Below are 17044 nucleotides of genomic sequence, written 5' to 3'. Positions count from 1 at the left end.
TGCCCAAAGTATTAACAGATGTCTGTTTTATCACTGCCAAGCCTTTGCAGCTATTATTTCTTACTTAACTGAAAAGTGACAGCCTGTATTTTTTTCAAAAAGCTGGTTATTAAATGTTTGAAAACTTCAGTCTTAGCCTTCAGATAATAATCTTAAGATTTGCTCTTCTGTAACTGCTATAAATAATTGAACTACTATCAAAGTAAGACACTTTACTGTGGGACAGGGTTCATAAGGTTACGCGACACCTACATAAGCGCATTATAACAATTGATTTATCTCTGCATGAACGTCATAAATGTTGTGTTGTGTGGTGAAATGATGTAGCATGTTTAATGTATAAGGATAATTCTACCAAATAGGTTGAGAGTCAAAGTTGAAAACACACTTTGAAAATATGAGCTTTTGTCCCAACATAGACACCCAGTTTCAGCTTAATCGCACCCAAAAAAAAGCTCAAATTAATAGGATGTTGAATTTAAGCCGTTCTAAGAAGGGAAGGTGTCCTCCATCTTCTAGTGAGCAGTATATTTAGTGGATTTAAGCAGTATATTTAGTGGTGAGTGCCTATGCAGCACCTACAGGTACACACGGGGTCCCCAGCTCACGCTGCTAGTGAAGCAGTGTAAAGCAGCCACTCTTGAAGGAGCGCCTCTGTGCTTCCAGATTCCAACCAGGGCCACCGCAAGCAATGATTCGGTCCGCTTTTTCGAACGACAAAGAGCACATCTGGCTTCAGCACAGAGCGTTCTCTGCCTACGGTAAACCACAGCTCAGCATGACCGCCAGCCCAGCTACGTTCACACATTTACAGCCAATGGAAGTTCTGTGTCAAAAGCCGGCCAAAAGCCCCGCCCTCACAGGCCTGCATCCGCTCGACCTCCCAAAGGCCCGTACAATATGACGCAGCTCTAAAATCAAGGTAATCTGGTTAAGTGTATCTGCCCTCTAGGCTAAGATTAGCTTAATCTTGTTTGGATGAAGGAAATTGATTAGAAACACACACACACACACACACACACACACTCGCAGACACATACATCTGCAGAATAAAAGGTGTTTGAGAGTTCATACTGTTGGCTCTATTAGGAACGAATTTCTTTTAAACACTGCTGACAGTACAGTACAGAGAGAGAGAGAGAGAGAGAGAGAGAGAGGGATCACAGATGACTTTAAATTCATGTTCTACTTAATTCAAGTTTAGTTTTTAACATAAAAGTGAACCCTCTTCATTAAAAAAGTGATTTGAATCAACATGATTGTACTGTTTGACTTGGTTTCAAATGAAAATGTAATGCATGAATACAATTCTTGTTAAAATGTCATTTAAAGAAAGCAGTTTTGTGGATGTAATATATTTTATTCATTTTGAATCATGAAAGCTTTTCTTCTTTTTGTTCAGAGTCGTAGGAAATGTTTATCATTTTAAAATCACATCATAAAATAAATGCAAACAATAATAGAGTAAAAAGTAACAAGAATCTCTTTTCAAAAAAGTTGCTCATATCTTGTGAGCTAGTTTGAAGAACTAAGTATATTTTCATATTCCTCTTGGATGCCACCAGTCCTCGAATGGATATTACATGGTTATTACACTAGTACACCTTATTTAACACAAAGAAGTGTTGATTAGTCAAACCAGGTATTGAATGACAAGTACAAATAATACTGGGCTTCAATGAAGGGAGGTTTGCCAGGTGTGTGTGTGTGTGTGTGTGTGTGTGTGTGTGTGTGTGAGTGTGTGTGTGTGTGTGCGTGTGTGTGTGTGTGTGTGTGTGTGTGTGTGTGTGTGTGCGTGTATGTATACATCACTGCTGTCGGAAGAAAACCTCATCTCTCCGCTTTTGTTGTGATATAATTTGAAAATGCCTGTTTGCATTTAGATTGTATGTAAATTTGATGATGAACTGACCAAAAGAAACTACCCCAAATGACTTGGAAAACATTCTGGTTCCATTGTCTTACATTATATAACTCTGTGTGTATGTGTGTGTGTGTATTTGTATTGCATAATACTTAAATTATCGCAAGTACAACACAAATATTTTCAATTAATGTGAATAAAAATGTTTATTTCGCTCACACGATGTAATTAAGTCAATATATTTAAACTTTGAAAGCAATTACAACTTAAAATTACAAGTGATGTAATGAATGGACGTTCAGCTGCTTACATTTGGGCTACATTAACCTCCATGCTGAGAGTAGCACTACATGAGCAATATTAAAGAACACCAAATAATGGACAGTTGGCTCACACAAGAAGGATCAGCCATTCCAGGGGATCACACTGGATTTGTGCATTTGTGCCTGTCTAATCAGAAGCTAATCAGACAGTGACAAAAAAACTGCACATAATGTAAAAGTGTTCAAACTTATGCTATTTAAATGTCGAAAAACTGTTGTGAATCTCTTTTTTTAAAGCTTGTTTTTCTTGAAACAGCACTACATAAGATCTGGAGTTTCGGAGAGCTCTCTGGTAAAAATATGCAATCGCACACCACATGTGGAAGAACATTTTGTAAAGTGGGTTGTGACCTCGAGTGGATGAATCTGGCGTTTTCCAGTGTGTTGTGAGAGCATTCAATGAAAACTCTCTTCATACGTTGTGAAGGATTTTCCGAGAGTGAAGGTGAATTATCCGCTATTGCCATCCATCGCTATAATGTTGATTTTACACCTGGGCCTCCGTTTTGAGTTTGTGCATGTGATGTTAATGTGTGAAGATGTATGACGTGGGCTGACCAACTGAAATCTGACCAGACACGTCTGACTTTTAAACGATTTGTTCAGGCCGTACAGGGTGTGACTCAGCAACACGTGCAAACCATACTTCAGTATGTTTTTCTCCTCCTTATGCCGTAATACGACGTTTGTCGATTTTAACAACAACAAAAAAATCAAAAACTCAAAAACTCAAAAGTCAAACTGCAGATCGGGCTTATCTAAATGACCTTCCCAGTTTCACAAACAATGTTGAACACGCTCAATATGTTTATTTTAGTAAGACTGTTGAGTAAATTTGCAGTTTTCTACACGCAATCCAGTGTGTCATAACAATATCTTCAACACTTCAGAACAAAAGGAAAACATGTCCTTAACTTTAATTCACACTAATAAGATTTTACTCCAGTTATGTTGGTCCACATGTGATTGAATGTTCGCACAATGTTAAGGGCAGCTGCTATTTTAAATAAAGCCAAAAAAAAAAAAGAAAAACACTGAAAAAGTTCAGGCTTTGATGAGAGTAATAGTTCTGTTTGATTAGGCCTGTAGATTATGAATGGTGTGTGTATGTGTGTGTGTCACAGCTCTACCTTGGCAGTGGTTTATGACTGGGATAGAGTCTGTGACATTTAGTGGTGTGTGTATGTGAATGAATGCGAGGGGGTGAATTTTTGAGGCTACGTGAGTGTGCTGCTCTGTGTGTGGGTCCAGACTGTAACATTGATTTTGTGGAACTGTAATTCTCCACACACACACACACACACACACACACACACACACACACACTCTCACACTGTGTGGCCAGCCAGCTCTGCTGAACCCGCCTTCGTGTGTATGCGAGTGTATGTGTATGTCCTTAGAGTCTTCTGTCTAATCTCATTCTTAATGTGTGGTCAGACATCACAGCTCAGTCCCAGAACCCTTTTAAAGCCATCTGCCTGTGTATGTGTGTGTTGGTGTGTTTCCGTGCTGGTGTGTGCATTCATGTGTGCGGCTCTCAAAGAGGGTTAGAGCCTGGGCCTTTAACTCTGCCAAACATGTAGTGGGTTGAACTACAGTCAGAGGTGAATATAAATACATAAATTAGACTCTAAATACACTGTTAGTTATGGCTTCTTCCTTTTCATGCTTTCCGGTGACTCTTGCTGCATGGGTGAAGGGTTAAGTGTGTTTGTCTAGCAAAGCGTTCCTATTTTATAGTCTTAACCTTTCAGACTGTATGTAAGTAAGTGTGTGTGTCTGTGTTTGTTTTTGTGCCTTTTTAGGAAAAAATGTGCTGACTTTGTAGGGAAAAAAGAGAAAAGCAGGGCCAATGAAACAGCCCTGACTTCATCATTTACATTGTTTAACATTTGTATTGTTTATGTTCATTGTTTAAACGTGGAAGGGCATTCCTACTAGCTTAGGCCAATCTTATCATATATATATATATATATATATATATATATGATAAGATTGGCCTAAGCTAGCTCACTGTTGTCTGAACAAAACCTCATATCTCCATAATGGTAATTTTACAGGAGATGGAAAAAACCAACTGTCCTTCTAATGTAATTCAATGGATCCAGACTTTTTTCCAAGTAATTTTGGGCCATTTCTTTTGGCCCGTTTCTTATGAAATTTACATTTGTTATGAAATTTACATGTGTAAAGAGTGTAAAGAGTAACAGGCATTTTCAAATTATGGCAAAACCTGAAAAATGGCAAAAACATGTACTTACCAGGGCAGTACAGTGTGGCAATATTGGTAATATTGTACCCTCAGTTATATGCCTCAGTATATTTGGCTAGGGAATAATATAGTACCATATTCAGTTATATTGACTCCAAACAGCCTGTCTTTTCTCTTTGAAACATTAGCTTTTGAAAAGTTATATGAACTAAAAAAAAGGTCTTTTGCACATGTGACTTTTTTGTGTTCTCATAGGAATTTTTTTTCTCCTACATTGTCAAAAAAGGTGCTATACAGGTGCAGATACAAACAATGGAAATGTTTCCTCAAAAGCTACAGCAATGGTTTGAAGGTCCTTTATGTGCATTTATCCCCATTTAAATATTTTGTCCAGTCTTAGTGCTCATAGTCAATTATTAGTCAGTTAATTGTGTTTTTCATCCTAAATGGTGTGACATATCAAACATATCTAAATATCAAACATCCACTGCCCAAATTTAATATTGTAGTTGTAGTCTCTCATTTAACTGAGACTATAGAACAAATCCAGATGTTTGTAAACAAAGTCTCGCAGAGCTGTGAGATGCCAAAAAGCTGTTTAGTTTTGGGCGGTAATTTAACTTACCATGTGCCAGCTGAAAAAAAAAAAGACAATCAAAAATTAAACTAAATTAAAAATCATATATTAACATTATGCTGCTTACTTTTAGGTAATAAAATATTTCACTAACTCTTTTGGTACTGGTGATACGAAGCTCCTGTTGGTGTAGGCTTCCTCTCTCTCAGTGATGAACAAAAAAGTGAAATTCAAACCTTTGGCATGCTGTGTCTGTTTTTATTCACAGTTAAAATGACAAGTTGTTCCTCTTACTGGGATTGTTTAAGTATTGTTATATTGTTTTTATCTCATTTCTGCCTTGCTTGTATTTTTGCTACAAAATTTTGTGCTGCCTGCTCAAAAGGTTGACATACAACCTTGCTGTATGCTATTACCACTGTCTCACCAAAGCTTTATAGCTCCGAGTTTTTTTTGTAAATCGTGTTAGATACAGTGACGTTACCAATCTTTTATTCTTCTCCTGAAAGGTTTCAATTTTGGAGATATATTCTTATAACAGTGATTCAGTACATGCATGTGACGTACTGCTGTGACCCCACGTCCCGACAAAGTATAAAATAAACCCGCGTGTGTGTGCGCGTGTGCGTGAGTGCGTGCGTGTGTGTGTGTGTGTGTGTGTGTGTGCGTGTGTGCGTGTATGCATTCAGAAGCCCACTTTGAAGGCCACTGAGGCACATGATGGTCACAAACCTGTGCACTTGGTTGTCCTTATTCCCCTAAGAGTGCAGTCAGAAGGGGGATGTGGGTGGTTTATCATCAAAGCCTTTTTACAAGCAGTATAAACTTTCTGTTACAGCCGCTGTGCCCCTATCACAATGATATACATCAGCCCTCCACCACCAGCATTTATAAACCCGATTTAAGTGCACTCAGCCTTTCAGAGGAATGTGCAGAGAGACTTTTAACTCGGACCTTAAAGCTCTGATCCAGCCCAAAAATATAGATTTACAGTCTCCATGCGAAGTATTGATCATGTTTTAGGGCCTTGGCCAGCCTATGTTTAAAATGAGACCATAATGGACCACTTTAGCTTTAGGACTATGCCTTACTGTAGAATAAAGTAGTATAAAGTTTATATTGCAGTTTTAAGTTAAAGCTGAGGTCATGCTTCGGAGAGGAGAATCCTTGGGTCAAATGCAGAGCTGAACGTATTTACGATGTTTGAAATTTAGCTTAAACGCTCTGCATGAACCTTTGATGAAGTAGTATTAAGTTTATATCTGAGCTTTAAGGTAAAGCTAAGTGCCTGATGTCCTGGCTTAGACGGAAGCACTCTGCTGCATATACAGTTTATATATGGTGTTTGAAATTGGAGAGATGTGCTGCGTGTTTAGTATTGGGTTATGTTTTTTAAAAAGGGCACAGCTAACTTCGAGAAGGTTTGACAAAGTTGTCCTGAGATAGATCATGTCTGCATTATGCTGCTCAGTTTGATAGAGTCTAAACGTGCTCATGGTAAAGTCTGAGAATTTACTGTCTGAGCTTGACCCCCACAGCATTGTGCTTTGAGTCTGAACCCAACCATATCATTATCAAGTCCAAAACTGACCAGAGAACATCTAACTAAGCATCTAACTAAAAAACGCTTGAAATCTGAATTTGAAGGAGCACAATTTTTAAATTGCAATTTTAATTAGTGTCTACATTATCAACGACATTGCCTAAATTTTAAGTTGAGTCATTTAACTAAACACGTGGGGCATACGAGCTGCCTGTAGATAAGTTAGACCAATCAAAAGCAACCAAACGTTAATGTTTTGTGTACGTGACAAGACAACTAACTGGCATTCTGGTATACTACACTCAACGCTCAAGTCAGGATAGGCAGAAATAAATGGCCTGGCTCCTGCCACCCCAAGGGTACATAGGTTTGAATGTAGGCTAGTTGTAGTGTTTAGTGTTTACTAAATTCAGGTTTACCCATTGATAATTCAGAACAAAATAAGGTTAACATTGATCTTAGTGGATACTAAATATGCACGCCTACTTCTAAGCAGAGAAAAAGGAACTAAGTGTTGGGGACCCCTGAGTGCTGGGGAAATGAACAGAAGCCATGGATAGTACAAAGAAGACCAAACCCATGACCTGATCTTTTTAAAAGCTAACACTAAATGCTGCGTATGCTTCTACTTTTACATTTACTTTTACAGCTTTTAGCAGACACTCTTATCCAGAGCGCCTTACAAGAAGTGCTTTGTCAATCTAGAGCCTACAGCTCTAGTCATTATCCTGGTTGTAACTCCAAACCTGAAGGTAAAATTCAGAGATCCAGTTCCGTGAGACATGGCAGCTGTCGATGTCTAAACTGATGTTGTGTCGGATTGTCAGAAAACACCGTTTTAGAAAGTTGCACATATGATCGTTGCAAAGAAATCATTAAAAATAAACAGCGGCTATACGTGTTGAATTTTATTCAGTTAAAGTTTGTAAAACTCATTCTCCTCTCCTGAATATTTGTCTAAAGAACGGGAAAGTCACGACAAGCTGCTGTAGTGGTTCCATGGCAGAGAGTTTGTAGCTTCTGGTTCTGAACATGTCATTGTCATGTTAAAGCAAAGTCCGCATGATCTTCCTTTTTGAATATAATCACAGAATCACAATGAATTGTAGACACAATATCAATCACAAAAATTGCAATTGGGTATTTTTCCAAAATTGTTCAACCATCTATCCAAGACTGACCCAAGCCTGCCCATGATCATCCACACACACACACACACACACACACACACACAGATATATATGTAAAAAATATTCAATAATATGCTATTTACATACATAATCAGCTGCCCAATATTAAGTTTAAATTCAACGTTATTCAAATTTATTCATCAAACTTTATTTTTCAATTTATTTTTCAAACATTTTAGTCTGGATAAATTTTCCATCTTCTGCTCTTACTCTGTGCTGTGCTAGTATAGCAAGTCACCTTTATTGTTTTTACTAAATCTCTTTTTTTACAGATGATCTGTTACATATAATGTACCATGAAGCATTAATGAAATGTTCTTTTGGCGACAGTAAATTACACTTTCCTGACTTTCCTGTCAATTCGCTGTTTATTTCCCATTTTTCCCTCACAAGCATGGGTCCTGTGTAGCTCACCTGAGAGGGTGACTTCAGCGTGCCAGAATGAAAACTGTTTTAAGGTAGTGAAAGTACAGAGGAAGAATCAAGAAAGGAAAAATAAAGCAAGAATAACTGCAGACTAAAATCTGTTAAAAGTGTGAGGCAGGCTGTGAGTGTACAAACATGAAATGTGAGCCAGACCCAGTTGCAGAATACAGCCGGATAAATATTTTAAACTCTAGCCTTTTCTGTTTTTAGGTTGTCGGTAAATTAAAACATGGTTGCAGTTTTTATGACTACAATGGAGAATCAGATGGAAGAGAACTGTAGTCATTAATGAAGTGGTAAAGGCCAATTGATAAATACATCATGAAAAGAGCTGTAAATGAGCCTCTGCTGCATCTCACCTGTATCTGCTTTGTGTTTCATCTTTGGCTCATTCACCAACCATTAATGTCTCTGACAGCATGGACAGTTTTGTGAGTGTGTGTGTGAGTGAGTGTGTGAGTGTGTGTGTGTGTGTGTGTTTAATTTGGAGCACAAGGCCAGCCACTGCTCGAGTGGGAAGTGTGTTTATCCCTTCCCGCCAAAACACGCTCCTCTGGCCAGCACTCCTAGTCTCTGCTTTATATCGTCTGATTAAGTTGGACTGGCTTTTTGTAGGTCTCCATTCAATCAAGTTTTGCGAGGTTGAGCTGGACTTGGACTGTTCCCTATCCAAATGAACCAAAATCCATCCTAGGCCGGTCTCAGTGACTGTTTTGCTGGGTATTTCAAGTCATGCCGGTTACGCAGGCCCTTTGTAGGGCCTTTTAAGGCTTTTTTTGAACGTAGAATGGGTTGAATACAATTTGCCCAAGGTTATTTTGGGTTAAAGCAAGGTCAGATTATTGTTGGCTGACATTGGCTTGTGGTTGGTGGTCTGGTCTAGGTTAGGTGAGGTATAAGTGTTGACTGAAAGTGATGTGTTCTCGAAATACTCTTGTTTCTTGGTTTTAATACATTTCCTAGAATCCAGGCAGCAGTTATATTTGGTTATTTAATCATTGCTCTATTTTCTTGCTGATAATTGGACAAAGATGGGGCCACCGGGGGTTCCTGGGTGGGCTGGAAGTCAGGTTTGTTAGAAGATTCTAGGTCACTATGCACCACAAGTGAGCATGTAAACTCGTAACCGCACAGGTTTGATGGAAATGGACAAATGTGGCTTTTCAGTTTTGAATAGGCAGACCAACATGGACAGGAACATACACACCACGCTGTGGGCGAAGCTTCATTTCTTCAGATCTGCTAGCTGACAAGTGACAGCGCTGTGACACATTTTCCGGAAAAAGTAATTTCTTACTTCAAATGGCTACTTACTGTTTTACAAATGGTTACTTTTGTTTTGCCGTGCTATTCAAATGTAATCATATAATTACGTGTTTTATTACATAGAGAGTTTCACAATGACTGACATTTACATTCAGATTACATTCTGTGTGAACAAGTTCAACTCTGCTCCTTTGACTTCGTTTCGTCTGTGTTTAATGTCAAGAAAATCAGGACAGAGTAGTTTTTTTTTTTGTTTGTTTGTTTTCTGTAAATCAAGAATATGTGCAGGATATTCTGTAAAACATCTACTCTTCTAGTTTAAGAACACAAATTTGGTGTGGATTGAAATTGAAGATTTTCTTCGCTTGTTTCAACGAGGTACGGGTTAGAAATACTTCATAGTGGATTTCAGTAGAACTTCACCAGTAACAGTGTGGTTTCACGGTTTATAACCGAGAGACACGATGGTATCAGAATCGGTATTGTTATGTCTAGATTTGATATTTGATTAAATATTTATTATAAAGCAGAACGTTTAGGTGCTGAAATGCCTATACTTTGTCAATGTTATTGCATTTGTAGCCCTCTACAAACAAATATTAATGCTAATTCTGTTTCCTACATTTTGGCAACACTTTATTTGAAGACTCCAAAGACTAGGTTTTTGTGCAACCTTAACATTCAGGCCACAAAAAGAGCAAAGACAGTCTACACAGACTTTGATACCTCATACCTCAAAGTTCAATTGTCGATGAAATAAAATTAAAACATTTTATTGATATAATTTTTGGGGGTTTCATTGGAATGGAATTCTCTTTGGATCCAAATAAATCATTAACCTCCCTTGAAATTCATTCTGTTTTGTCCATTTTGCATAAAGCGGTTATTTAAATTCAACACCATTCATTTATTTAATGTCAACATTTCTGCCGTCTTTTTATTCATTTTCTGAGTCTACATAGAGACTACTTGAGTAGTTATAAACAGCTTATGCCAATAATCGCAAGATGACCACCTGTTTTGTAAAGTAAAAGAGATTAAATAGCAGACGTTTATTTTTAATGCTGTTGTGAAGCATCATTCCCTCCAAAAATGGAGGCAGAGACTTAAAGGATCATATATCATATTTATATTAAGGAGACGTGTACGGTTCCAAACATGAACAGCTACACGGCTCTCTTTACAAACAGCTCTTCTAAAAATGCAGCCTCATAATAACGTATTTACAAATATGTTATTAAATGTACATGTTATGAAGACCCTACAGTGATGTGACAACAGCCGACTCAGTTCTTGGGCTTGCTTAGGAGGCGTTATTGAGTAGCAGTTCTCCTCACTACAAATTCTCTGTAACAACAGCAAAAAAAACCCCAAAAAACTGCAAATTGGAGATTATTCTATGTCAAAAATTTACACTAGTGTCTAACAGGACAGACATCTGGTTTGATAGAGCACTGGACCTGCATCAGTATCTCAACAAGAAAGTATTTGTTTGACTTTAGTATTTGTTTAAGGAAAAAGAGTTCATGCCCTGTGCTAAATCAAGACAATACGTATTAAATGTGAGTGCATCTCTGGGCTTGATTTAGATAGTCTGGGTTAGACAACTGGCTCTTTGATTATATCAAGCCACTCTGCCCCAGACAGTGTGTATCTGGGATAGATTGAGTGCGTCTGTGCTGAGGTCCTAGTCGAGCGGACAAGAATCCACCAAATGTGCGATAAACCTCTCCACGGGCAGGGCCATAAATCACACGCACTGTGGAAAAAGAGGGAGACAGAGATAAAGAAAGAGAGCGGGATCATCCTCTATACCCTTCTTTCTCATAAGTCTCACAGAGGTGCATAAATCAGAGATGTGGACTTCAGCTCAAAATCCATCTCCCCAACCTATAAAAAAAAAAAAAAAAATCCTTGTTTAAAAAAAAAAAAAAGTTGGAATTTGAGTGTGGTTCCAATTTGTTTCCCCCCTTTTTGAATGTTTTATATTTTGCAACACTTCATTGGCCAGCCTTTGGCTTCACTCTGCAAAGTTTGATAAAAGTGGTGAGTGAGGATGAAACAATGGCAGCACATCTGGCGAAGCGAAGCAAAGCGTAGAGGCCTATTGGTCCACTTGGCACATTCAAACTCATTAATACACATACACATCACACCCTTTCGGCCTGTTTGAAATATTTTGTGTGTGTGTGGGTGAAAGTGTGTGAGAGAGACAGGAGAAAATTGAAAGATGAGGTGGCTGAAGAGGAACGTTATCTTTTTGGCGTGTGCCTAAAACGTCTTACAGTACAAGCTGAATCGGAATAGCTTAATGAAACACATGCATAACGAAACGTCGCGTTATTTGTGTTTTTCTTCTTTGTCTCTTGCCTTCTCAAGGTCGTTCGTCATTCAACAAATTCCCAGCAGTAACCTCTTCATGGTGGTGGTGGACAACAAGTGTACGTGCAGGGATTTTGGACCCATCACAATGGACCCCATCGAAATCATGTATATCCTTTTAGAAAAGCAAGGAGAGATAGGAAACGCTGCATAGTAGATGGTAGAAGGTTAGGCTATGATGTTATGTTATTAAGGGTGTCACTTTTGAGTATATTAATAATCGAGGAACCGATGTTTTGGCAATAAATCACGTAACCGGTGAGTGTGATTTATTTATTTATTTTATTTTTTATTTTTTTTTAAGGCCAATCAAGAAATGGCTTAACTGAGCAACAACTTACTGTGAAGAGCCTTTCAAAGAGTCTGAAATCATGCAAACCATGTTCTTAATGTGTTAGAGAAGTGTACCACTGCAAAGACAATGCTAATCCTATTGGTAACCTTAATGCTTCTATGTGAATTCCAATGTTATGTTAGCAAGGCAGCTGTGTACATTGACTTCTCACACTGCATTTAATACTGCTTAGGCCAGCTGTGTTTAAAACTGAAGCATTTGAGACTTTTAACTAACGTTCCAGTAGCATATTTCATACTTTGTGGGTACAATTTTACAGTGAATATTCTCTAGTAAAGCTTAACTGTGATTATTATTGGAGTAGTCTTTTAGCCTGTTAGCTGTCTGCTGAGCTGTTCGGTCTAGAACAGCTAGTTAGAAAGTTAAAAGTTTCTTACCTCACTTCAACATTTACAGTAAACTGTCAAAAACAAAAACTGTACTTCATGTACATGAAAACTTTCGTGAAATCCTGATATTGTGGGATTTGAGTGCTATTAGCTCCACCTTGTGGAGAATCTTTTACACACAGCTTTAATCACTATACATGAAATCATACATCAGGCAGTCATCCTACATGATATTATTACGCATTATGTATGTTTAGATTCTTAGTAAACTCACAGAATTTAATTTCATATTTCATATGCCAAAGCGCAACTTTGTGGTGCATTAAGTGCTTTATTGTTTTGGAGCAGAGATGTTTGGCAAAGATCTTCTGGAGTTGATCACACATTACTGCCAACTAGAAGAGACAGTCAGTAGAGATGGACGTTTTTCATTGTTCTTTGATTTTCATAAGGATTTTGAAGATTTTATTTGATTGCTGTTGTGTAATATTGTGATCACAATCCAAGTCTGAAGTATAAATTTTGCGCTACCATCTCCCCATGCCTGGTGTTTATCAGGTAATTTACCACCAGCTAGTTCAAATTTGCAACCAAATGGCAATAGTAATAAAATCGTAATGTAGGCTCTTTGAATTCCCAGCCTGCCAACTGTCAGCAGGGATGGGCAGGTTTTCATTATAGCTCTTATTGTTCCAGCATGAGCTGCTCCAAGGACTGTTTTTCTCTGTCTTGGTTTGTTTGGTTTACCTCTTATTCACAATCGGCAAAACAAAAAAAAAAACAAAAAAAAAAAACTTCGAACTAAATAGTTTCCAGAACTACAGCGTGGTGTCCTTTCATGTATTAATGTAATACACATAACTACTTTTTCTCTCTTTTTTCCATCTCATAAATTTCCGGGGTGCCAATCCTATTATGCTCGTTAAAATTTATGTTTTTCATCTGACCCATAAAGAGAACAATATGAAGGGGGTAAGGGAAAAAAAAGGTAGGATTTTAATTTGTGGCTGCATTTCTTTGGAGAGAGTTTATTTGGCCTTTTTGTATGCATGGAGATGAAAAGCATGCAAGATGTTTGTGCTGAAATTCATGGATTTCCATCACCGAAGACGCTGAGGTTTTTTGAATACAATGTGCTCTCTCTGTCTCTCTGAGCAGAGCACCAAACAGATGTTGCATTTCACAATGGCCCGGAATGGACCAGTGATCAACACCAGACGTTCTGTTGACAAAAAAGCTCATATGGGTGGCTTCATTTGGGTCCGGTCTGTTTCTGATGCTCAAAGCCTGACAGCATTGCTTTCTAAAGCTGCTCTTTGTCAGCTCTGCTGACATGTGTCTGAGTGTGTCATTCGAAGAGCCAAGAAATGGTAAATATGCACGTGCAGTTCTAGCTGATTTAGGACCTGAGTAGCATTAAATTACTTACTGTTGTCTAACTTAGCATAAAAGCTGTCATGTTGCAACGTGGAGTTTGCACACATCTTAGCGTGTAAGCAACTGGTTTCCTTAGAAAATGCAAATTGGTGGAATACATTTTTAGAGTGCTTACCAGCTGCATGAATGTTTTGCTTAACCTTGCTGCACATAACGAATCTCTGAAATGTGAGCGGTTGAAGCTGCAGAAACACAGGAGGCGTCCAGACACATGCCACCCCTTCCATCCTGAGGTACCTCAAAAAGCTTAGCAGACAACTTTACTGCTGTTCTAATGTTTGCAATTGTTAATATCACATTTTGTTGCAGATGAAAGTATAGACCAGGATGATGAACAGAGCTATAGAGTGTATATACAATATATATGAAAACTGCAAAAAAAAAATCATCATTACTGCAAAAAAAGCACCTTGGCAAGTAAAATTAACTTGCATTTAGTAAATATAGGATATTCCTCATTTTGAGAATGTTGTGGGCTTTTTATTATGCAATTGAACTTATTTAAGAATTAAATGAATTAAGAATTCATTTTTGCAGTGAATGTTTCTAAATCGACTGAGAAAGCTATATAAAAAGTCAAGAATGAAACTATGATTGATACATGAATGGCCAAAAAACCTTGTATTTCTTGTGGTAATTAAATGTTCACATTTCTTGTTTTTCCCAACTTGAAATATAGATTAAAACATCAAGGTCTACCTTTTGGTATTGTAGTTTAAAATCTACCTTATACATCTAAGTATTGTATATAAAATGACAGATTTTGTTATTGATAACAAGCATTATTAGTCCTGGGTTGTGTTTTTCAAAACTCTTCATGCAATTAGCACAAGAACACTAGATTTAAACCAAGCCAACCAAACCATGAACCTTTCTTTCCTTGCTTGAGTACTGACTGCATTCAGTGACCACAGTTTCCAAAATTCTCTAATTCACTGCTCATGCAAGCAAAACCAAGTATCTGTGACTCGGTTTGCAAATGCTTGCGTACACTGTTACACTGAACTCGTCTAACATAAAAATATGCTGCAAATTATTTGTTAACTCACAAATATTATATTGGACAACAAATAAAGCTCAATTAATGATTATGGTTAATGATGACTGCTGACTGAAATGGTCCAGTCACAGCTGATTCCCGTTTGAGCTGAAGACCAACCCTGACAATGACCATCTAAAAAACAGGTCACTTCTATTATTAGAACTATATTATTATATAGTTATTTTGTTCAGAATGGACAGTGCAATATAGGTCCAGTAGATAATAAATACTGATTCCTAATTGTATAAGAAAGAGAGGACATTAAGTGCGATGTGGATGAGAATGTGCAGGTCAGGTAGAGTGAACATTAACATTTACATTTTTTGCTACATTATGTAATATATACATACTGGATTTATTAGATTATATTACTTGATTTGTTCCTGTGTAGTAAAGACAAACCTATTCTGTGACTTCAAACAAAATTCAATTCAGTCACTTTCAATGAAAAATTGCGCAGCAAACTTCAGATGAACGGTCAGTATTTTATCAGTTCTAACCACAAAAACACTTCAAATCAACTTTTGCCCTGTTCCACTTTTTATAGCACTGTTTAGATGATCAGCCCAGGAGTAACAAATTACAATTCAAAACAAAACAACAGAGCAAATAAGCACTGCATCATAGATTTACATGCAATAGTGGATCGACAGTTGTGCTGTGATTGATGTTTTGATGATAAAATGCACTGTAGTGCTGCAGAGAGGAGGGTTTGAAAAAATGAACTTGGCACTGAAAAATGTTTTCTTAGCGAAAACAAGTGATTCCAAACTTTTGAACTGTAGTAATAGTTTATGGATACTATATCATATATTTAATTCTTATTATATATATATATATATATATATATATATATATATATATATATATATATATAGTTCACTTCTCCTTCCGCTAGTCAGTCATTATTATCATCATTGTCATCCAATTGTCATTCAAAACAAACCAGCTGGAGCAAAATCTGTATCATTGGGTTAGTACGGCATAAAGAGAGAAACATTAACTAAGTTAAAACTGAACAGTATTGGGTAATAAATGTTGCTTCGTAATAATCCTTCAATTAACTTCAGTCTGTCTTTGTTTTCTCTGACCCACAGGAGAACTCCATGGAATGTGGACGTGCATTAGGTCTGACTGCGTCACTAACAGTGACGTTCTTCGCTCTCTTAGTTGCACTGTTTCCCAGGTGACGAGAACTGCCCCCCCCCCCCCCCCACCAAACCCAGCTTAGTTCGGCCTGGTTCGACTTGGCTCGGCATGTGAAAGCGATGAAAAATAAACCAACCTCTGACACTGAGCAAAGTAAGTTAACATAAGCGATAAATTTAAAAAAAAAAATAATAATCACTCCGGAAAATGGCACAGCCTCACAGAGATGTCGGAATCACTTCTTATATTTTTCTTTTTTTTTTTTTTTTATTTTGAAGAATTTTTTCATGGACATTCATGGTAAGAAAAAGAATATAACAATGAAAAATGAATATAATGATGACTGGAGTGTTACTGCTGTGTTTGTGAACTGTGAGTTCCAGAAAGGTAAATAAAATAACCAATAAACCAATAAAATAAATCCATAAGTGAAATATCATCTGAAGATGAAGATTATAAACATATTAAAAAAAGAGAAGGTTTTATTTGTAATTTTGCAAGTGGTAACCATACAACTGTGATAATGGACTTCTAAAGTCTACAAATGTGAGTGGTTGTTCTGTATGAGCTTTGCCTTATAATGAGAGAAATTAGTCCTGTTTGTGTACTTTTGAAATAAAACGGTCCTTAAAAATACAAGGAAAAATATTGTCAGTCACTGAGTGGGTGTGTGTGTGTATATGTGTGTGTTATTACCACGTTTGATCAAATACTGGGACTTTTTCTCAAAGTGCGCGAGAAGTGCCTCAGTGCACATCTGCACTGCATTAGCATGGCGCGAGGCAGACAGACAGACATGACCCATGTAGGGAGAGCAATGTTCTTATTCTGGGTTACACAAGAATTAGTGCATGTATGACGATGTGAGGAGCAAAAATAAAGAACCATATTTCACAGACATCTTCAGCTGCCCTATTTGTAGATGGTCACCAGATTTCACCAGATTCTG

General features: G+C 37.4%; 1 protein-coding gene across 3 annotated transcripts in view; it reads left to right on the top strand.

Annotated features, from left to right (window-relative positions):
• The window catches only part of cacna2d3a (calcium channel, voltage-dependent, alpha 2/delta subunit 3a), a 338457-nt gene extending 321722 nt beyond the window's left edge, over positions 1-16735 (top strand). For all 3 annotated transcript variants that reach the window (XM_037536196.1, XM_037536195.1, XM_037536194.1), the window contains 3 exons: positions 11781-11893; positions 14055-14137; positions 16044-16735. In XM_037536196.1, the coding sequence (XP_037392093.1) occupies positions 11781-11893; positions 14055-14137; positions 16044-16136 (289 nt within the window). In that variant the 3' untranslated portion in view covers positions 16137-16735. The remainder of the gene's footprint in view (positions 1-11780; positions 11894-14054; positions 14138-16043) is intronic.
• The last annotated feature ends 309 nt before the right edge of the window (positions 16736-17044 follow it).

This window comes from Pygocentrus nattereri, chromosome 29 (genome assembly GCF_015220715.1).
Source record: "Pygocentrus nattereri isolate fPygNat1 chromosome 29, fPygNat1.pri, whole genome shotgun sequence".
NCBI classification, from domain to species: domain Eukaryota; kingdom Metazoa; phylum Chordata; class Actinopteri; order Characiformes; family Serrasalmidae; genus Pygocentrus; species Pygocentrus nattereri.
Note: the sequence above shows the minus strand (reverse complement) of the source record. Positions and strands in the feature narration are given on the sequence as shown.